General features: G+C 40.4%; 1 protein-coding gene across 1 annotated transcript; it reads left to right on the forward strand.

The window, feature by feature from the left end:
• The first annotated feature begins 13,294 nt into the window (after window positions 1–13,294).
• Window positions 13,295–18,633, forward strand: disco (disconnected). Its single transcript, XM_017069864.4, has 2 exons — window positions 13,295–13,841; window positions 16,746–18,633. The coding sequence occupies exon 2, from the start codon at window positions 16,803–16,805 to the stop codon at window positions 18,543–18,545; it is 1,743 nt and encodes a 580-aa protein (XP_016925353.2). The 5' UTR covers window positions 13,295–13,841; window positions 16,746–16,802; the 3' UTR covers window positions 18,546–18,633.
• The last annotated feature ends 5,423 nt before the right edge of the window (window positions 18,634–24,056 follow it).

The raw sequence follows: 24,056 nt of genomic DNA on the forward strand, positions 1-24,056 counted from the left end.
GAAGAATGTGGTTATTTTCAACATAATCATATATTTCAAACTATTTTTGACACAGCAATTTTTTATCTTTAAAAAAATTAAGAAAGTGGTTATTTTAAGCACTCATAAATATTTAAAAACTATTAATTAGGGTTTAAATAAGGCCAAGAATTTTTAAACGGATTTTTTAGAATGTCATATATGTTTGATAATTCAAGAAATATATATAATACACTTCTTATAAGCAAAAAAAAGAACGTCCGCATAATATAGTAATAGGATCATGTTTTGGAAAGAAAGCTTTCTGGATTAAAATTAAGATTTGATTTGACTTTTTACCCTTTCCTAAGAAACTTGGTACATAGTTAAATGTTTTTTTCTGAAACGTTAAAGATATAAGTTTATTAATCAAATGAAAAGAAATACTTTTATAATGACCATCTATATATTATAATTTTTGCAAATCGTATTCGAGCAGCTTATAGCTTTAATAATTTTCTTTAGAGTAGACCAATTTGTCGTTCAAAACAAGCTCATTTCAGATCTGCCCCAACCATATTTTGCATAATTTTTTTTACTTTTTCCTGGCCATAACGCGGCAACGGGGCAGCGACGAAGAAGTGCGCATTAATTAAAATGTGAAACCTAATAAATTTAAATTACAACTTTCAATAAAAACTTTTTAACGCCCACCTTTCTGCCGGGCCGACTCCATTCAGAGATGCTTCTATGATACTTCTGATTCTGGTCCTGAAAAGTCAGGGGTGGAGGTGGGCGGTAGAGGGGGAGGGGGTTTTCGGTAAGGAAGAACTTTCATGAGTAGAAATTATTTAATGAGCATGAAAATTGCGGGGCAGCAACGCTCCCATTTTATAATTTTATTATTATTTTTTTTTTTTGGCTCGCCCCTTTTAGGCGTTTTTCAGTTTCCCGGTTGTGCAGCTACCCAGCAAACCCAATTTCAACCCCAAAAAAGGCTAAAGGAAAAACATAGCGCGACAAATAGATAACCTCAGGTAAAAATTAATAAACATCCTTCCGTCCGTGGGTCCATCCAGCCACTGCTTTGCCAGAACGTACCGCATCCTGCAGCCTGTAAAATTGCCGCGGGAGGCAAAGACAATATCCTTTCGCCCATTTATGGAATGGGCAAAACCGAAGGAAAACAAAGGAGTCCGGAACCCAGGAACCCCCGCAACCCCAAAATCCAAATGGTAAAGCCCGAGAGCCCGTTGTTTTTCTTGTAATCAAAAGCGTTTTCATTGTTTAACAATTAAATTGCTGGAAAAGGCATCATTAGCAGTCGCAAGTCGCGAACTGCCAAAGGAGCAACAGCGACACATCCACAAGCCAGAATGAAGAATCCCCAGTATCCCGAATCCAGAGAATATCCTGCCAAGGAGCAGCCGAGCCAAGAACAAAGGATCTGCAAGGAGTTCGGCACAAAAACACAGGGCAAGTAAATGAAAACACCGCTCGAATACCCCACGGTAATGGGTCGCAGTCGCAGCCCATTAATACAGCGAAACAAAATAAATATCTATATCATTTTCAGCGATATTCGACCACACACGACCTCAACCACAAACATTTTAAATTAACCAACTCTCGATAAGCCAAAAGGAATTTTAATTTATAGAGCATAAAAAGAGAGAACAGGGTAATATAAATAAGTCTAGATTCGCTTAGAACCAAAATAAAAACTTAAGCTATAGTCAGACTATTAAATTGTTGTAAACAAAAATTATAAAACTTCTCTATGCCTTGTATGTTTTGTTATAATTTTAAGATTTTTTTAAAATTAATTAAATAAAAAATAGTTTTATCTTGTTCATAAATCCTTCAAATTTGTAACTTACAAAAATTATCCTTTAAATATAAATCCAGTTTTTTCCAATTAAGAAAAAAGTTGCTTTAAAACTTGTATAATTCTAAAATATTTCTATATTCCTAAAGAAAAACTGTGTTGTTTATTTAATAGACAGTTTAAATGGCTTAAGAGTTCATAAATGGCCTTAAAAATCTTTCAAATTTGTGATGGGTATATAAAAATATGCATTTTTTAAATATAAGATAGATATATATCTATCTATTTGGCAAATACATCCGTGAGATGTTTTATCTTTCAGTGAAAAAAAAGTAGAGCCAGAGCACTTTGTGATATGTATATAAAAATATGAATTTTTTAAATTTAAGATTGATATTTATCTATCTATCTGGCAAATACATAATACAATATAAGATTGATACATATCTATCTATCTGGCAAATGTACCCGTGAGATGTTTTATCTTTCAGTGCAGCAGAAGTAGAGCCAGAGCAAAGTTCACTTTCTGGCAGACAGAAGCAAAAGTTGAATCACCAGACAGTAAAACAGGGTGGTGGTCTAAGCGCCAGGATGATGGTTAGGATGGGTTTCAGGATGGGGAATGGGGCTGCGGATGCGGATGAGGTTGGGGTTGTCTCTACGCATTACGGAGAATCAATTTCTGGGGGGTTGGGGGGGCGAAATTATGAGGAAGCTGCTGCGTTACCGTTACAACTGCCGCCAGCGACGACCTTCTAGGCTAAACTTTTGTGCAAACAGTTGTTTAAATATCCAGCAAACACGAAAGGGTTAAATTCATAATATGGCCAAATTAGATACAGGCGGTGGAATAACATAATAGAACGGAGGCAACCCTTTTTGTGTCCTCTCTGTCTCAGAATCCAAAGGTCCCCCCCCCCCCCCCATCTGATTATTTTGCTTATGAATTCCCAAAAGGAAATTTCCCCGAGTTCGGTTACAAAATTGTTATAATTTTTCCTGTCGACCGAGGAAAAGCTGAGCGAAACGGAAGTGAGCGGAAAACCCGGGAAAGCCAAACCGTCTGTTCGCCCATTTAAATTAGCCTTGTCCCCATCTAGGTGAAATTGTCGTGTGCTAGGAGTTCCACTTCCGACTTATAACCATCTAAGAGACCCCCATACCATCCCATCCCAACCCATTCCAACAACAATCCACATCTCTGAACGCAATCTAATTTCATTACGCCTCCTCTAACCCCGGGCCATTTCGACCATCTTCGAGTAGTAAAAGCTAATAAGCCCCTTCTATTATGCATCTGCTTCAAGGTTGAAGATGGAAGATGGTAGATTGAAGATGGTAGATTGAAGATTGGCTAAATGGTAACTGCGAACTGAAAACAAGATGGGCTGTCAACAAGTCGGTGGGTTCATCTCGAGGAATTGGGTGCCAAGAAACTTAAATACTGCGGTTAGTATGCATATACTTGGCTGGCAAAGTAAGTCATTGTGTTAAGAAATGGTTAAGGGCATCATTTTAAGATCTAATTTGTTGGTTTCTTTAGAATATAACGCCCTTATTATACTTTTCTTGATAGCTAAACATTTGAAGAAAAAATCATGGTCCCTGGAAAATTGTTTGACTAAGTTTAAGAATCGGAAAGTATAATAATAATAAGTCTATAGGAAAAGTTTGCGGGGGAAAAGATTTGTTATAGTTTTTTATAGGTATAGGGTTTTTTAGATAAAATACATAATATATTATTTTGTAAAGAATATTATTGGATTTTTTGTTTGTTGGAACTTGATTAAAATGGTCCTTAAGATAAAAGATAAACTAATTTGTAACTTACTATACTTTTGGGATAAATTCAAGAGAATTGTCATAGCTTAACCCCAAAAAATCCACAATTAAAAGTCTGATTGATATAAGCAGCTAAAAAAGTAAGCTAACGATCCATAAAACTATATATACAATTTTTAAAAAATACATATGTTGATCATGTTTTTGTTTTTCTTAAGAGCTTAGACCACTTTTTATCAGCAATTGGTCAAAATAAAACATTTCCAAGTTTAAATGCCAATGGATTGTACATTTTGTTACGAGATCAACAAAGTATGAATTTCCATTGTTGGTTAGGATAAAATCCAAATTATCCAACTATTTTCATGATTCCTTTCGTGGAAATTTAATATCACACTGTCAGTAAGAAATTAATTTCTTTTAGCTTTAAAAATTGTAGTGAATGTGAAAGCAGCCAGATGTATTACATTATGATATATTTTGTTTCGTGCAAATTCGAGAATCCACTACTGGAACCACTCGTTTTTGAAGTGAGCTGCCTTTGCGCAACCCATTGCTGCCCCTTGTGTTTTACATTCGTTCTTTTTTCCACTCGCCCACTCCCAGGACATGGAACACAATGGAGAGTCCTGTGACTGGGCAGAAAACAGGGAGTGATTTGGATGATGCATTCCATTTGTGTGCCACCACTTCAGTTCACTCCCTTTAATTTTCGCCCAACTTGCGGTCTGCTCGCTCCTCTCAGCCCATTATATAATACCACTGCATCTGCATGTCGCGGTGCATAATTAAAAACTGTAAACCACACAAATAATCCCCAGATAGTAGAGTGGACCGAGCGTCCCCAGCAGATCCCAGATCTCATAGACCATAGTCCATAGTCCATAGTCCATAGCCCATAACCCATATATCCCGTACTCCAAACTCCAAGCTGGGGTGGCTGTTCCCATCGATGGTATATGGTATTATGGTATATGGTATGATGGTAATGGAAATGGAAATGGTATCTCATCTGGGTTCCATCATTAGGGCCTGGAAACTTGTTCTCGAATCACTGTGTGTGTCGTACATACATAATACATTGATGTGCCCGCGAGGGTGAAACCTCTAATGTCCTTTAATAGTTTGTACCGACCTACGAGCAATTACTAAACATATCCTCAAACACACACACACTCGCATAGATGGTTTAGAAAATCTGCCGAAAACCTACCCCAAAAATGCATAATTATTGCTCGATGTGAGGTCTCTCATGGATATTTACTGAGTATGGGTGTGGCTTGTCGGCATTTGTGTGCGTTTAAATTGTGTAAAACTCATGCCCCCGAACGGGGTCCTGATATAAAGTATAAAATATACCCCGAAAGGATTCAAGCTGTTGAGATTTTTCGAAAGGCTCAATTTCACTGACGAAAGTATTTATTCAAAATGGCAACTTTGCCTAGTTTGTGAAAGTAAAACCCGATTTCCCAATGTCATGTTAACATGGTGACATTACTTTTGCGAATAACCGGAATTGAATTTTAACTCATAAAACTATATTTTTTTCGGTTTTTCCATCGCAGTTTAGTCAAATCAAGGCGTAGAGCTAAGAGACCGACTGTTTTGAGCAGCTTGCTAGATATCCTAACGATCTCTATCACTTTAAGGGAAATTTATTTTTTGACCAATTTTCGTATTTTTTGTAAGGGGGTACATCATCTATTTTTGCGAAAAATGGAAAAAATTAAAAATTTCCAATCGATTGCAAATTAAGCAACGAGTTCAACAAGGTATGACATTCCTCATTCTGACTTTTATTTTTATTTTGGCAGCCAAAAAACTAAATTTTTATGGCAAAAAAAGGTTTAAAATTTTAGTGAAAAATGCGAGATTTAGATTTTTGCCAAAAATGCGAAATTTTTAACCATTTTTTCAAACGTAGTTTAGCCAAATCAAGGCGTACGGCTAAAAGACCGACTGTTTTGAGCAGCTTGCTTGATTTGCTAACGATCCCTATAACTTTATAGGAAATTTATTTTTTGACAAATTTTCGCATTTTTTGCAAGGGAGTACATCATCTATTTTTGCGAAAAATGGAAAAAATAAAAAAATTCCAGGTTCGAATGTCAATCGATTGGAAATTAAACAACGAGCTCAACGAGATATGACATTCCTCGTTCTGACTTTTATTTTTATTTTGGCAGCCAAAAAACTGAGTTTTTATGGCAAAAAATAGGGTTAAAATTGTTGTGAATAATGGAAATTCACATTTTTGTCAAAAATGCGAAATTTTTTTCGGTTTTTCAATCGTAGTTTAGCCAATTCAAGGCGTACAGCTAAAAGACCGACTGTTTTGAGCAGCTTGCTAGATATGCTAACTATCCCTATCACTTTAAGGAAAATTAATTTTTTGACCAATTTTCGCATATTTTGTTAGGGGGTACGTCATCTATTTTTGCAAAAATTGACAAAAATTAAACTTTTCCAGGTTTGAATGTCAATCGATTGGAAATTAAGCAACGAGATTAAAGAGGTATGACATCCCTCATTCGGACCTTTAGTTGCTTTACGGCACCCAAAATATTAATTAAATTAAATAATTTTTAACAATTTTTTCTACGAGTGACGGGTACAATAAGGACCGGGTTTTATAGGTATTTAGCTTTGAAACTTAATATAGTCTCTTTCGCCTCCGAATAATATTAATCAATTACGAAGAGTACACCAGTAATTCCATAATAAAGCGGGTTCCGACGAGAGATATCGATGACTCGGGGTCACCTTCCAGTTTAGATAAACCAGCAGGCCTTGAAGATTCCCTCAAATGTGGGTGGGCCAGGATCGATTCCTAATCCCATTGCCCATTGTATGAACAAGGATGCATTGTGTAACAGCGGAAACACGATCGAGCAGCCATTTTTATCAACGGATAATCTCCGTCAAACATCTGCAGAAATATGGGAAATCATAATATTCCACCGAGTCAAAGAACAGATGAGATTCGATCCTGTATCTCGAACTGCACAAAGGAATGCCAAAAATCGTAGAATGTTTACCCGAGGAACCTCCTTTTTGCCGTTTTCATTGTACTGGAGTATCTTGTGTAATTATGGCGTAATTGCTGGGCATTGTTTGTTCAATCCGTTTGGTCAGATAGATGGATTATGTACATATTAAAGATATTGGTAGTTATTTAAGATTTATTTAATATGTTTCTCAAAATAGGATTTCGGTGTATACAGTAAATTTCAAGTTCTTAAAATAAACCGAATAATCGTTGTGTTTATAGCAAAGACAACAAATGGTTAGTCACAGCTTCTGAGCTTAGTTCTTTAAAAAATAAATACAAAAGATAATACATTAAATATATTAGTCAATTGTTTCAACAAATATTTAATAAGTTGACTTAAAATTTAAGAAAATTGACTGATTTTAAATAACTCCAATTTATTTATGTACAAATCCGGCACATGACGCTAGAACCAGTTGGGAATTATAAACAACATATTTGATAACATTTGGTAAATTATTGTTGCAATAAAAATACATCACACATCATATGAACGTAACTATGGTAATATTAGTTTAACTGTTTAATACTAAGCCAATCGAAACATATACATATTCAACGAATTTAGATAGTACCTAAAGTACTATGTTTTAAAGTTGCATAACTGCATTGTTAAATTTAACAAAACAACACTCAAATACATTTATTTTGATTAAAAAAGAAAGATCCAGGGAAAGCTTGCAATAAAGCATTGTGATTAAACCCTAAGAGATCTCAAGAGACAACCTCTTTCAACCTCGTTTAAGGACATGGTATGGTATTTTTATTATGTCCGCATTAATTATGTCAGCTCATTATGGACTCGTGGGTGACCAGAGACGAATACTTTATTTATTTATTTATTTCCGAGCTTGGCAATCGACCTTCCCATCGCTGGCGGCACTGCCATTGAACCAGGGTCCTTCCTGATTGTCCTGCATCCTGGACAAACAAAAAATACACATACCTGAAATGTTCGGCAGGATTTTTTATGATCGGCCATTATGGAATTTGTGAATTGCCGACATGTTGGAAGCGAAAACGAAACGATACGAAACCCTTTCAGCCCGGCAAAACTCAGTTTTATCACCCGGTTAGCGGAGTTCTCATGAAGGCATTGTAACCCTTTCACTTAATTATTGGGCACATAATGTACCATATTCATGGCAACCGCCACATCGGCAAGGGAGTATTCACAATGGAAACTACTAACCCGACCGACCCGTGTCCTTTATGAGTTCCCCGTATCACAGTTCCCACTTACCATGTGCCCAGTTACCAGTCCTCAAATCCCAGTTACCCAGTCTACCTGAATTTGCAATTGTGCAATATCCAAGGGCCCGAGGAGAGCCACCGCCACCGATTTACCATTATTATGTCTCATGTGCCGACCATCCCGCGCGGATTTCACGCATTCATTGAGGAATTGTCGAAGAGCCGTGCGATAATTGCACCACCTCACCTCACTGGGATATGTGTATATAGGTATAAACATTAATGAATCGGACTGTCTGAATGTAGTCAGTAAGGATAAGGTAATTCATAAGGTCAGGAGATATATATCACAAAAGAACTGACCATTTTGGCAGTGATTTATCAAACGATTGCGTTTTTAAAGCTATATATCCTTTATAACTCAATAAACTATTATGATGTTTAGGTTTTAATTATAATATATGTATTATTAAATATTATGTGATTTATCTGAATTCAGTACAATATATTCGAAAGATATTCAATTTAGACCACTTTGTATTATTAAAATAAAAACCAAGGTATTATCTTGTTTTGATAACATATATCACATTAAGGTAGGACACTTTTTATAGACGGGTATCTCATAAGTAAACTAGAATAATAATTCTTATAAACATTGATGAATTAGATACTCTGATTATACATAAGCGGATGTCCCTGTAAGGACCAATTCATAAGGTTAGGAAATATATATCACTGCAGAATGGATCATTTTTCTCAGTGATTTATCAAGACATTGTGTTTTTAGGGCTGTCTATCTGTTATAGCTCAATAAACTGTTATGATGCTTATGTGTTAAGTGATTTATCTGAATTAAGCATAATAAATTCAAAAGTTATTAAACTTAAATCACTTTCTATCATTAAGTAATAACCAAGTTATAATCTTGTTTTAATAACATATACTACCTTAAGGTAGGTATAATCGGGTATCTGATAAGTCCACTAAAATAATATTTCATGACCACATATGACATAATATATACTTAATTTTAACCAAAGTTTATTTCCTATTATTTTTTTTCTAAAACTAGTAACACCTTATAAAAACCACTCTTGGTGATAGATTTTTAAATCCTTCAATCATTTTGAATTTAAGAAGTTCCTAAAAGTTTATACAAAGATTTTCCAGATGCTAATACAAAATGAGAGCTCCCCTAAGACATTAATTAAAACCCATAGCCATTAAAAACGAACCCACAACTCTTGCCTCAGTGGCTATATTATTACAAGCACTATTTATAATGTCCCGGGATCTTTCGGATACCAAGCATAATTATATTAAACTGTGCTAGGTTGATTCGTTTCGAAAATCCTTCTTGCACCAAACGACCATTTGAAGCTGAAGATCCCAGATCTACTGTAACCCACGAACAGTTGCTTGAGTTTGGTGGGATAAATCGGCTGAAACTAATGAGCTGTCCTTTGGCTCAAGAGGAGCTTGGGGGCGTGGAACCAAACTGATCTGGAAAAGAAGAAAATGTAATTAAATGTGAGATGTTGTGACGCCTTTTGTTTGAACTGAAGATGGGAGAACTTCCCATGGCCTTTGCCTTTTTGGCCATTTATGGGCTCAGATTCAGGTTGATATTTTGGGCTTGGAGAGTAACGTACGGATACGCATTCGGTTTTTGGACTGAAAATACAAATCGAAATCGATGCAGGGTCACAAGTTATTAATGGATTTTTAATATCATTTGTGTCAGCGTAAATCGTATTTAAAGAAATCAGTGGAAAGAGGGCCGAAACAAAAACGATTTATTGACCTGAAGTCAAGTACAGAGCGAAAGAGAGATGATATACAATCATATATCGCATATAGTCGCTGGATCTTTGTAATCCACAGGGCCTCCACTTGATGGTTCGCATTCGGATGGGAATGGGAATGGGAATGGGAATGGAAATGGGAATTGAGAATTGAGGATGGGGACTGAGAACCTGGACGACAAAGTGTGAAAAATGATTGATCGATTTCGTCTCGGCCCTCGGACCTCGATTACGTTTCGATTTCGGTTCGTGCACAAAGGGTGCCGTGTCGTGTTGATAAAGATTCCGATTCTATGGACCCTGTCTCTGGACCCGATGCCCTAAGACTCTCAAAAACTTCGATTTGATTCCAACCGAGCGGCGGCGACAGCAACGACAATCGACATAATAAGATAGCAATTATTTATCAAATCTGGCAGGGGGCGAGATGAATCGAATCGCAGCGAAAGAAACGAGCGCTTTGGTATTTTTCTTTCGATTTTTGATTAATGAAAGCATTTCGCTATACAATAGAAGAGAAAGGAAAAACGAAAGTGTTGACTAGCACTGGCCAACAACAGGGGGCGACATTCGACATTCGGCATTCGACATCGCGATGACCCCATAGAAGACATTTCCATTCGCATTCGTCGCAGAGAAAAAAATATAAAAAACCGATTAAGGACTGAGAACTGAGGATTGACTTTTCACCTCCAAATGCACATCAATCAATTCACAAAAGCCACTTGGCGGCGCCGATTTGAAAAGTGACACTCGGCACTGGGGAATTGATTGTAAAGACACTCCACGCTTTGATACAATCAGATATGATTCTGAAATCAATTCACTTAATGACACTTTTTTGAAGAAGCCTCAAGTCTTACACAATTTACAGGTGTTACAGGGGTACAGTTCTCAATCAAGGATTCAAAAATGTACGTTTCTTACAATGGTATTTAAGTTTTTATTTTCGAACTTAGGTAAACAATATTTATTTGAATTTACTTATGAAAATAATTATGGTTTTATCGTTTTGGGGCACTACTGTCATTTGCCATTTTACCGAATAAAGTTTAAATTTTCTTAACGACCTTTGGCGGAATTACCCTTTAAGAAATCTCTATCCAAATTTCAGCTTTGATCAATTTGATTTTACTTTATTTTTAAGGTCTCTACCAAATAAAGCATATATTTGTATTTCAAGAAAGTTTCCAAAAAAAGAACGATACTTATTATGAATTCCACAACCTAATAAATCTTTAAGTATGTGTATATATCAGTGGTCGGCACACACATACCATCACAAGTTTGCCTTGCATTAGTGTGAGTGTAACAAACACGAAGTTTGCGCGCGGCTTGCTAAAGCGAGACGTTTCTCTGCTTTGCACTGAGATCCTCTGCCGCAGCAACAAAAAAGCGCGCCGAAGTTGAGAAAAAATGACCCGAAGACCCATGCCGAAGTCACACGAACATGTACGTTATACGTGAGCGAGCAGAGGATGGGCAGAACACTTCCCTATGCTCACTAGATAGGCCGCTGCCGACCACTGGTATATATCATCAATTTAAATGAAAACAAGTTTTTTTTAGTTTGAGTTATAAAGAAATTTGAATTAGAAACGATAATCAACCATATTCCATATGGTCGAAAAACTTGGAATAGGTAAATGGGCATAGCGCAGTTTTCGTGATGAATTCCTAAAATTTTAACTTGATTTGTAATTGAAATGTATTTAAAAGCAAATTTAAAGTCAAGAATCATTGCAAATAGACCAAAAATAATCCAATACAAATATAGCCTATGTATTGCTTAAAGAAACTCTATTAAAGTCAAATGAAACCAAAAAAAACGTTTTTAATACGAAATATCTACATAGGGGTTTCTAAGATTAAAGCATTACTTTTGAATAATACTATTTAATAGTTTTAAATAAATAAAAGAACAAATTTTTCTTTAAAAATCATGTAGTTAGGATTTTATATGTTTAAAGGACTACTTTATAAGCTATACTCTTAAATACTTAGCAATAATAAAAACAAATAGTTTTTCCTTTAAAGCCCTGAATAGTCCCAACAATATGTGAGTTGTGCTAAACTGACCATTTTTTTCTTCCCTGTTACTAAGTTACTCCCAAAACTGACCATTTTCATGAAATTTAAGAAGGATGCTAACGCCTTTTAGGTATGCAACATTATCTGGTGGTCCTTACTGCTCTTTTCTCCTGCTATTTGGTCGAATATAAATTGTACAAAGCTTTTGTTTCGCTTTAAGAACTTCTTTTGGACATTTGTGTGTAGGTATATTGATGCGAAAATGTGGTTGAGTATCTGTGTGGGTGTGAGTACGGCTCAGTGTGTGTGTTTGTATCTTTATGTGGGACATTCCAACGTCTGGCAAATACATAATGTGTGTGTGGGTGAGAATAATTTTAATTCGGCAATGAAAAGGACAATGAAACGACAAGATGTACATAGATACACACACTCACACAGCTATTTATATACACACACAGATACTTATATAGGATTTACATAGGCCAAGTGGGCGAGTGGCGAGGGGGAGGGGGAGGAGAGAGGAAGCGGCAGCGACGCTTCTTTGTCACCAGTGCTCGAATTCCATTGGTGCTGCTGTGGCGACAGGGAAAAAAAATCGAAGCGAATCGCCCCCATTGCCAAAGTGTCACCCATACACACACCCACACAGATACTCAGCGACACTAACACCCACACGCACACCGATGCACAGATACGGCGCAATCGCAAAACAAAGAGAGCCGCTCGCTGCGGCCATTCGTGTGCGAGTGACAAGGACGGACACAGGGCATGTACACCACACCACACACACAGCCATACACAGACACACACACACACGCAGACACACCGAGTGGACAAGACATCAAATGACAAAAATTTAAAAAGAACCTTTAGCAACCGAGAAGAGAGAGGAGAGAAGTAGAGAGGCCAAGACAAAAAGTGACGTCGCAGCAGCGACAAATTACGTACACTGTACTGTGCCATTGCCATCTCTGTCACACCAGTGCAGGCCCCGTAGTGGCACTCACACCAACGCACCGCTCACCCATACCGACAAGCAGTGGAGAGCGAGAGCTGCGTTCTCTTTGGCTGGCGGCAGTGCGTGTGCCTGTGTGAGCCGCACTGACCACACACACACACAGAGACACACACACATGTCGCATGTGTCAACCCAACGAAACGGTTTCTCGTCCACTCAGACGACAGTGTGCGAGCGGGCCGGCAATAGCCGCACTGCTCGCACGCTCTTCGCTAGAGAGCCGAATTGAGAGAGTAAGAGCGGCGGTGGCTGCTCTTGACCGAGCACTGCTTTGCCGACCGAGCGAATGCGATGGCCTGCCAGGCGGTCGCACCTCTCGCTCTCGCTCGCGCAGAGAGCGCCTAATGACCCATCGACGACATTGTGACGAAGCGAAGGCCAATTCCAATAGCGCGCGCTCTCTCACACTCTTTCCAGGTGCCCGGGGGCCGGGAAAGAGAGAGAGAGCGACAGCGAGGGCGAATGCGAGTGCGAGAGCGAGAGCGAAGTTGTCACCCACCACCGCCCCGTGTGCGTGTGTGTGTCCGTGTGTCGCCGCATTTGTCGCTCGCCGCTCGCAGCCCGCGTCGCTGCCGGCGTCGCAGTCGCCGCACAATTTCGTCGGTGAAACGACAAATCGACAATCAGTGTCACCCGCATCATTCGAAGAAGTGGATCTCTCCAGTCCCTGCTCTCCGCACATCCGCATCTTCGCATCTTCGCAACTCCGCATCCGCATTCGTATTCGCATCCGCATATCCGCGCGTCCACTTCTCTCTGCCTGCCGCGCGTGCCTGTGTGTGTGCGTGCATGCATGCGTTTGTGTGTGTTTGTGTTTTTGGCTCGATTTCGATTGTACCGCAAAATAGCATGTGCATATGCCATACGCCTGTGTATGTATGTGCATGTGCGCCCAGTGAACGACCAACTTTTTTAATATCGAGCGAAATGCAACAAAAATAAATGCACGTCGGCATGAAAACAACAAGAAAAACAAATAGTATCACCAGTCAAACAGTGAATTCAACCATCTGAATTTAATAACTCTTTGGAAACGACAACCGAAAACCTTTTTTTAAATGGCAAACCTGTGACAAAGTGAAAAGCAATTAACACAACAACAGCAACATACCAAAATACACTGCAATAAACATAGGCCACTTGCTGCTAAGTTAGCAAAAACAAAAGGTATGTATGGCTAAGAAGATATTGATTTGCCGTCGGCACTTTGCACCTTGAATTTACAAAGATTTTTCAAGATCCAAGGGATATTATCTATAAAAAACTAGGCAGTATCTTAAAATAGAAAAGGATACTTATTGATACATAGTTCCTATAAGAGCTACATTAAAAATGGTATGGTTATAACAACTTACTTCCTAATCGGAACTCAAAATACCCCAGTGTTTTATACCACTTTTGATTAGTTTGCCGTCTTTGTTCAAAATTGAACTAGTGTCAAACTGATTTTTTCTATTTTCTGCGTTAGGGTGCTCAAAAAAAAACATGTTGGGTCTTCGGGGAACGCCAAATGTCAAAGTTGTAATTAAGATTTTTGTCTGCGGCTTTCGAGCTCTGTTTTTTTTTCTTTTTTGTTAAAGTCCGGCCATCGGGGTTGTCATCTTCGGACCATCGGACCCCATAGGTACCCCTCTATTCCCCTGCCCACGAACTGCTGCTTATTATAATGTACTACTATTAACAGCAACTACAACAGCAATTATAGCCGCTGGATTGCTCACATCTCGGCATCTTCCATCAACCATCTCGTCTCAGAGCTCTTAACTCAGAGCTCACAGCTCACAGCTCCCAACTCCCCAAATCCCCAACTACTCTCTGAATTCTTCGGTCTTGTCTTCTCTTGTCTTGTCTTGCGTCTGCTTGTCTTTTCTTGGGGACTTTCAACATTTTGCTGCCACTGCCACTGCCGATAATCAAAAAAACGTTTCGTCCGAGAGCCATCAAAAGTTGTGATTGGTTTTCCCCCCCCTTTAAGCCCCTCCCCCCATCCCCTCTTTCACCCTCGGTGGCTTAAGACATTTTAAGCGTTTGACAAAAATAATTACCCATGTACATGCATACTCACCTCGATCTGTCGACCGAAAGCACTGCGAGAAATGAGAGATACTTGTTTTTGAGATACGCATTTTCATACTACCCACGAAAAGCTTATGAAGCGACTTCGAGTAAAGAGGTTCCCTCTCGTTATAAAATTTTTGATAACAATAAAATAGTGATCCAGAATATACAATATATACATCGACTTATTTGTTTTAAGATCTCATTGGAAATACATTTCTGAGAACTTGTTTAGGTGAAGTCCATTTTCGACACCTAGTCAGAATTTGATGGATTCCCAGTACTTGACAATGTTTTTTTTCTTAGTTTTTTTTGTTTTTCTTTTTTTTCGCCGTGTACATACACTCATTTTAATGCTATTGTTGTCATCGTTACTAATGAGCCCCATAAAAAGCGACCATCTCCTGGCTTTCTGCATCTGTATTCTGTATCTGTGAGCCATGGTCGTCGTATGTGGTTTTCAGTTTTCGGTTTTTAGTTTAGCTCGGCATTGGGCAAAAGCAAAAGCGAATGCGAATTCGAATGTGTGTTGGACTTTTGAGATCGAATCCAGATAGCCAGCCACGACATCGCACACACGATCATCACCATCGTCGTCATCCGCATCTCACCGCAATTGTCCCCAGCTTGTGACGCCCCTGGGTTTGGTTTTTTTTTTTACAATTTTTTTTTTATTTTTAGTTTTTATACGAGTCAAGTCGACTGCTCACAATTACGGTAGCGAACGGAGCCCACAATAAAAATCTAGCTCTTTTGCTTTTGCTCTGGGTTCAGCTCCAAAGCTGGCTTTAACTCCGACTGATCGGATCCAAAGTCGAAGTCCGACACTGATCGCCGCATGTTGTCGTCGCCGTCGACGTTGTCAGAGGCGATTTTAATGGCCAGTAGAACCGAAAAAGCTGTAAAAGATTTCGCTCAAGTAAATGAGGCAATGTGCACTTACACGGGAGTACTGATGTGTGTGCACTGTACAGTCGGTCTTGCCTAAGGCGAACTTAAGGGGATTAAAGGAAAATTTACTATATGATGATTGGTCATATTATTTCATGTCAAATTACAATAGTGATATGGAAAAATAGATTTATAAATCTAAACTACATTTCTCTTGATTGTAAATATAATCATATGGCATCATATAATCATATTTTAACTTCCTGAATAACTTATTGTATATCTGCTTTAGAAAATAGTTTTGTTAGTTAAGTAATAAGGTCCTTTTAGAGGTGCTCTACTGTTTTATAGCTGACTTGAAAGATCTGCCGACTTTTGTGTCACCGATATACGGCTGACTGATTTCCATATATCGCATGTGTATTGTATGTGTATTGGCCATAAATCTGGCTGGATTTGCACAAAGTTGGCTAAGCTCCTTGGGGGCTTTCACTTCAATTCGGGAATTGGGTAATACACTTGAGATATTGGTTTAGAGCTCTTTTCAATCAGCCAGCATGGTGTTTGCTGTCATATGCACAATCTCTTTAGTTATTTGTATCGAAAGATATCATTTCTCATTCTCCTTGGCTAAAAATAAAGTAAGGAGTCTCTCTTTAAAGACCCTTTTAGTGTATACTTTCCATCTTTAAAGGTTTTCTTTTTGACAAACCGATAAGGGAACTGTTCTTTAAGCAATGACACAGTAATCGTTGTAATGCCACTGATTAATTGACCCCCCGAATAAACTTTCTCCCTTGATTTCTATTTGACCGCCTTGACTTTTCGCACTCTAATTGCGCATCGAAAAGGGGATGTGGATGCGGGATGCCCCATGACCAGGAGTCAATGTCCACAGCCCAAGTTCCCAAGTTTGCCCTGCTGACTCCCTGCGATAAGGTTGATTCCGAATAGTTGCGCAATCGGATTTGCCCAGTGGTCAGTGGCCAGTCGGTCCAGCCACCCTGGCACTTGTTTAGCAATAGTTTTCGATTAGGACTGACCGATTCAGTGACTTCCTGATTGACACACCCTGATTGACACTTCTAACGATTCGTTTCTGTTTCTGCTTCTGTTTTTCAGAACCACCATCACAACATCGCACCATAGCAACTCAGATCCACCACAGACGACGACGACATGGAGCACATAATGAATCCGTTTATGTCACCGGCTTATCTGCTGGGCCATGCCCCACATCCCCACCAGCATGTGCACTCCCATGTGGGGCAATCGCATCCCAGCCAGCAGCCGCATGCCGCCTCCTCGCCAGCCAGCTCACCCGGCGGATCCAGTGGCTCCGGATCAGGAGGATCGGGCTCGGGATCGGGATCCTCCCTGAAGCCACGTCGCTGGGGCTCACCGCCCATCAACCTGGCCGGCCAGTTCATCAATCCGGCGACCGGCAAGAAGCGGGTGCAGTGCTCCATCTGCTTCAAGACCTTCTGCGACAAGGGCGCCCTCAAGATCCACTTCTCGGCGGTGCATCTGCGTGAGATGCACAAGTGCACGGTGGAGGGCTGCAACATGGTGTTCAGCTCGAGGCGCTCGAGGAATCGCCATAGCGCCAATCCGAATCCCAAGCTCCATTCGCCGCACATCCGGCGCAAGATCTCGCCGCACGATGGCCGGACGGCCCAGCAGTTTCCGGTCTTCTCGCCGAGCACAGCTGCCGCGGCGGCCGCCGTCGCCGGACGACTTCCGGTGGCTTTTCCTGGACTCCTGCCGCCACCACCGCCTCATCATGGCCATCATCCGTATGTGATGTTTGGCGGACAGGCAGCGGGACTGCATGGCCTGGGCCTGCTCTCTTCCTCCTCCTCCTCGGGCTGTCAGGATACGGATTCGGGTTCGGTGGACAATGAGCAGGAGGCTGATCCGGAGGATGAGGGCGACTTTGTGTATGTGGACATGCAGGCAAATAGCTCCAGTCCGGCGGCCTCCAGCGAGGATCACGAGGAGGACAACGAGCATGAGCAAATCGAGGATCAGGATGAGGAGATGCACTGCAGCCTGAGTCTGGCCAGCAGTAGTAGCACCACTGCCGCTGATGAAGAGCGTGCTGATCAGCCTTTGGACTTTAGCCTGCACAAGCGACGCAAGTCCGAGCAGGATCAGGAATCAGTGGAAAAGGAGCAGGAGAGGGAAAGGGAACGGGAGGAGGAACAGGATTTGGAGGAGGAAAGGGAGCAGGAACAGGAGCTGGAGCGCGAGAAGCGCTCGCCCAGTGATGCCTTCTCCATGGATCAGCTGTTGGGCAAGCGGAAGCGCCATGACAGCAACGCCTCCAGTTCAGCTGGATCCACCACAAACGCCGCCACCTCCTCCACCGCCGCCGCCGCTGCCAGGTCCTCCTCCTCTCCCAGCATTAATCTGCCCCAGACGAGCATCAAGATGGAACTGGATCTGGAGAGCGACAATGCCTACTTGTCCAGCCGGCGGCCAATGCTGCCGCTGCCCGTTTTGGACCTCGATGAGCGGCATCACTTGCGTCTCCTGCAGACCCAGATGTTTGCCGCCGCAGCCGCCGCGGCTGCCTCCAGCCAGGCGCCACCACCCACCGCCTTCCTGCCGGCCGGTTCACCCGTCGATCTGGCCAAGGACTCGCCGCCCATGTGGAGCCTCCTGTCCGAGGTGTACCGCTCCATGCTGCTGAAGACGCAGCACCAGCAGTACAGCCAACATCACCACCACCAGCAGCAACAGCTACAGCAACACCACCACCAGCAGGAGCAGCTCCACCACCACCTGACCCTCAGCCACCACCACTTGAACCACCATCAGGAGCAGGCCCTCAACCATCATCTGGGTCACCATCAGCACCACCAACAGCAGCCGCAGCAACAGTCGCCGGCGGCCACGAATGCGCCGATATCCGTCTAATCTCTGGATGGCAGATTCTAGAGATTCCATCTCTGCAGCGATTTCTAGATGATTTCCTTAGTCAAATTTGTTTTTCTCTTTTTTTTTTGTGTATCTTAAGAGGAATACGTTGGATGTTGGGGTGCTGGTTGTGAGGAGTAGGTGGTGGTGGGGCCGTGCCAAAGCTGGACCATTAAATGGCTGGCACTCCTCCTCAGGCACGACCCTGCCACGCCCACCTGCCACCTACGCCCGCCCCTCCAAACTGAAAGAAAAAAAAACTGGAATTGCTCCGAAACTAAGCTTTTTCTGCTCGTACATGTGTTATATGGAATTTTTTTTTGAACCTATGTATAATGTATAATGTATACCGTAGTGCGACATCTAAGTGTATAGTATTCAATCCGTTCCTCAGTGAGTGTCTGATGAGTGTTTGAGTGTATGAATGAGTGTGCGAATGTGTGCGTATAGGATTGCAAGATCCACATAGTCTGTCATCTGAGAAAAGCGGGCTGGGCAGTGCAGAAGCGGGGTTTAAAGCAGTGGTCGGCAGCGGCCTATCTAGTGAGCATAGGGAAGTGTTCTGCCCATCCTCTGCTCGCTCACGTATAACGTACATGTTCGTGTGACTTCGGCATGGGTCTTCGGGTCATTTTTTTCTCAACTTCGGGGCGCTTTTTTGTTGCTGCGGCAGAGGATCTCAGTGCAAAGCAGAGAAACGTCTCGCTTCAGCACGCCGCGCGCAAACTTCGTGTTTGTTACACTCACACTAATGCAAGGCAAACTTGTGATGGTATGTGTGTGCCGACCACTGGTTTAAAGGAACGGATTCGGTTTCCCTGCCCCCTCGATCGATCGGTGTACAACGAAGTATTTGATATTTATAACGAAATATATATTATGAATGCATATATTAAATAGTTTTAAGACAATTTTTTTCGTAGCCAATAAAAACTATGTATTGTATAACTTGGATGTACTAACACAGCAAGCGAATTCTATTGAAACATATCCCGTGTGTTAAAAAGAACCTCCCCCCCCCAAAAACATAAATCCATCAAAAAAGGTTGATAGAACGAAATGTTATTGCTCTCGCAAACGAAAATTCCTCCCGATGATTGTGTACTGTATTACAACAAGATTTTAAGTTTTTATTAACAAATAAACAACGGCAAAATTGAAGAAACATGTAATCAAAGATGCTTTTTTATTGGTTCTCGGGGCGGATACGTATTTTTCATGTTCCAATGGATCAGGTACAAAGGAAATAAAGTAAGTACTTTATGTGGAAATAATATGAGTCATCGGTTTGCTCTAAATATTTGGGTTAAATAGGTACATTTTTATCTGTTAAAGAAATAAAAACCTTAGAAAAAATTCTAGAAACATATTATTTTTAATGTCCTTCTGATTTTTTTATAGAATATATCTTTAAGATGCCGAAAGAATAAGCGGGCATTCAACTGCAGAGTTCCTTTGTATTTTATATAAGAAATACTATATGCAAAATGTAGACCACCTATTTTATAGGCAATTTTTTAGACAATTGTTTAGGATCTGTCATGTGGAATTTTACTACTTTTCTGGTTTTTTATAGTGGAATAAAATCATTGCTCATGTGCGTAGACCATAATGAGTACTGAGAATTGAAAAAACTTAGGGGTGGCAACACGCAAGCCTTTCTCCCCTGCGAAAAAGGCATATGTATTTGTTTGTCTCATCGGATCCAGATTCAAATGTGTATAATATTGGTCTGATGAGATCTATATTGGGAAACGCCCTCGAAAGTGTCTCTCCCTCCCGCTTGCGCGCATTGGCACCGAGATACGGAGATACAAAGATACAAAAAGATATCGAGATACCGACGGACTCTGGGGAAGGCGTGACATGCGGCATAAATTGTTTTCGGCTCCGCAACTATACGATACTACACTACGGCATACCGTATAATACTCCTCCTATAGCCGAATACTCGCACATATCGTACATATCGTACTCCCCCCGCGGATCGTCGTGATGAATGACCAACTATTGGTCGCAGCGGCAACCACATCATCATCATCATTATGGATAGGCATTTGAGGCCACTTATGGACGGATTACACACTCAGGCACACGCACACATTCACAGATATATATTCAGATACAGATAGAGATACAGCTACAGATACACAGACTTGTAGTATAAGTGGCCAAATAGAAAGACCCTAAGTAGACGGGAGTACGAACCTCGCAATCTCGTGCGCCTCTCGCACATATTTACGATTCTATAAAACACGCAACGATATTAACACCGCGCTCTTCTCTGCTCTCCTCTGAAATTCTCTTTTTCTTTCAATCACCTCGGACACGGCTTACTTTAAAGAGACTAATTAGGCATGGTAGAAATGGTACATTCTAGATGGGCAAAAAATATTATCCATAAAGTACATATATATACTCTTGATCAGCATCAACAACGGGTTATTAAAATGGTCTACTTAGGTTAAAATTTAATCTCTATAGGTTCATGCCAACAAAAATATATCCAAATCATTTGGGGTTACTCAAGGTTTAATGAGTTCTTAGCTCAAATCTACATATCAGTAAGAATAAGTGGTAAAAACATGAAAGCTTAGGGTTCATTATCTTAGGATATACATTGATTCTTCAAATTTGAGCAAGAGTTTTATATATATAGATAAACTTTATAGACAGGTAAGGAATCACTGAATAGCTCAAACCAACGTTGTCACCTAAAGTTGGATATACAAATTCTGGATTATAATGAAGGATTAAAGACTTTCTTAAGAAAAGAAAGAACAACACCTCTAAAAATATGTTTCTTAATGTAACCTATTGAAAAACGTTTTAAATCAGCTTATAAACACACAGAATCTAAGAGCTAATCCTAGTATTTTTAGTTATAACACTTATTATTATGTAAATCTTATTCATAAAGTTCAAGTAATCGTTTCTTTCCGTGTGCCCACAAAATCCAAGCTACAAATTCCGCATTCATGTGGGGAATGGAGCTGTGCACACACTCGCATCCACATGGGTGTATGAAACCGAAACCGCAAAATTGACATGGATGCGAGACTGTGAAAATGTCAAGTGGTTTGAAAAGCGAAGGATATGATATGAGTCGAGAGTTCCGTGCTCGGCGTTCAGAACGCAGAGCTGAGAACTGTGAACCCAGAACACCGAAATTTAGATCCCTGAGTTTTCAGCTTAGCCAATCCCCATACCCATACCCATACCCATTCCAAATGCCATTCCAAATCCCATTCTGATGGAGTGATGATGCAGGGGTGGCTGGAGCTAAACGCTTGCCACATTATGAGATGATCCTTGGCAACGATGTCACTTGAGACAAACAGAACAGTCGGGCAAAGACAACGGAACGCAATGGCAATTGGAAAGGAATGGAATGGTGCGGCCTCATCTCTTGGGATCTATTTACTTTTAAGTTTTTCAATTGGATGATGTCACGAGGCAGCCTTTGGAGTTGGTGTTGCCAGAAGGGGGGTTGGGTGTGTAACTTTTTTCAAGTACCCCGAGTTATGGAGAGGCAGAACGGAAACAAAAAGGTTCGCCCATCAAGCCAGTCAACCTTTGGAATACTCTTTCACTTTTTTACGGAATGTGTGCTAACCAAATCTTGCCAGACAAATAAAATATTCAGAAATATGGCAACCCTTTAGGGTTATCAGTGTTTATAATCTTTCAAACTTTTAAAAATCATATAAGTTTTCGTACTAACAAATAGCCAACACATAAGAAAGAGCATTTAATATTCGTTTCGCGTTTCTTATTCATTTCTAGCTTTATGAAATATTAGAAAAATTCACAATGCGTTAAAAATTAACATTTAAAATGGGATTGGGATAGACTCGCGTGTGTGTAGGGGATGCAAATGCGTTTTATTTCTGGAGACAATTGAAAACCACTCGAGGGTTATTGAGATGTGACAGTCAAGTAGTTGGAGTCGAGCCGTCGAGTTGAGTAACTTGACGTTTGAAATAGGATCAACTGGCTCATGCTCGACGTTGGCCACACTGGCAGCGCGAATGCGAATCGAAACAATGCTGCCAGCGTGGTCCAAAATCGCACTGTCCAATGCTCGTCACGTGAGACATTCGTATCCATATGACAACCGAGTGACACAAGCGACTTTTGCCCATCAAAATGTAAAGAGGGTTGGGCTGGGTTGGTTAGCACAAGCCTTTGGGGGCGGTTAACGGATTGGAAACATAAGTATCCCCCTAATACGGTTGTAATTCGCGATTTGACAGTTCATAATCCACAGAAGGATGTGTTCTTAAAGGCGATTAAAGCAAATACAGTCATTCTTTTGAAGCACCTTTAAGATGTATAGCTGGATTCAACTGCAACTTGTACTTTTTTACGGATTCAATTAGTGGATGGCATGTTTAAGGAATTTTGTAAGCTTATAAAGAGCCCTTCTTTATCCCCACAACCAAATTCGTTATTTGCCAGAGGGCAGAAAGAAAACATTACAAACTTATCGGCCAGCCTTGAGTTTTCTAGGAATTAATTTGGGAAAAGAGTGTCACCTTCATTTCGTCTACTTTTGGTTTTAACGAACCTGATCTGATAAAAAGCCCCCTTGGTTTACCATTAAAATGGTCATTATATTTTATTTTCCAGTACTACTTATTTGGGGACTCTTCATTCATGTCGCCTCAATTCGATTTGCTTCTGTTGGGTTTTTAAATGCACCAAGCAATCGGTAAATAGATCGTTTTGTTGGGGGAATTACTGCCTAGCAGAACCATAAAATTTGTTTCGATTTCGGTAATTGTACATAACACTGGCCCAGGGAAATAACAACAATCACGCGATCAGCAGCAGACGACAGCAGTCAGGTTTAACTTTGATTCCGAGTAAGTAAATATACTTAATTTTAATGACAAGAAACCGCTGCTTAAGTGGCCACTGATTGAATCTCGTTAGTTCTTACTTACACACAATCTTGCCAAGTGAGTTCTGTTCGAACAGGAACAAGAACATGAACAAGAACCACTAGGAACGGCCTCAGTACTTCGGTACTTGGGCAATAAATTCGACATTTTAATTTACATTTCAGGGAAACATGATGGGTTGTCCACATGTACACATTCGCATGAGAACACGAATTTCAGATGCCCGGGGGCAGTATCCCAATCGACTGCGAACAACTATTCCATGTTGTCACATGGGCACAGCATACCCCTGGTTAACTAAAGAGTCTAGACCCTCGGGAATTGAGTACTGGGTTCAGTGATACCGCCCTGAAAGTTCCTCACTTACTCAACTTTATCGACAGGAACCCTAGTTCCAAAAAGAAGGAAAGATGTAAAAGGTTATAATATATAAATGTCTTGAAAATAAATATAAATTGGGAATTTTGCAATGTTTTAGCTCTATATCTGTTAAATATAATGAAAGATTAACTGGCTTGGCATCATATAATACTTTTTTAAAATTAATTTTTTTGATGTTTAAGTATTTACAATGCTTTTGATGAATACTCGTATTCGAAATCAA

The sequence above is a fragment of the Drosophila suzukii genome, chromosome X, assembly GCF_043229965.1.
Source record: "Drosophila suzukii chromosome X, CBGP_Dsuzu_IsoJpt1.0, whole genome shotgun sequence".
Classification (NCBI taxonomy): Eukaryota; Metazoa; Arthropoda; class Insecta; order Diptera; family Drosophilidae; genus Drosophila; species Drosophila suzukii.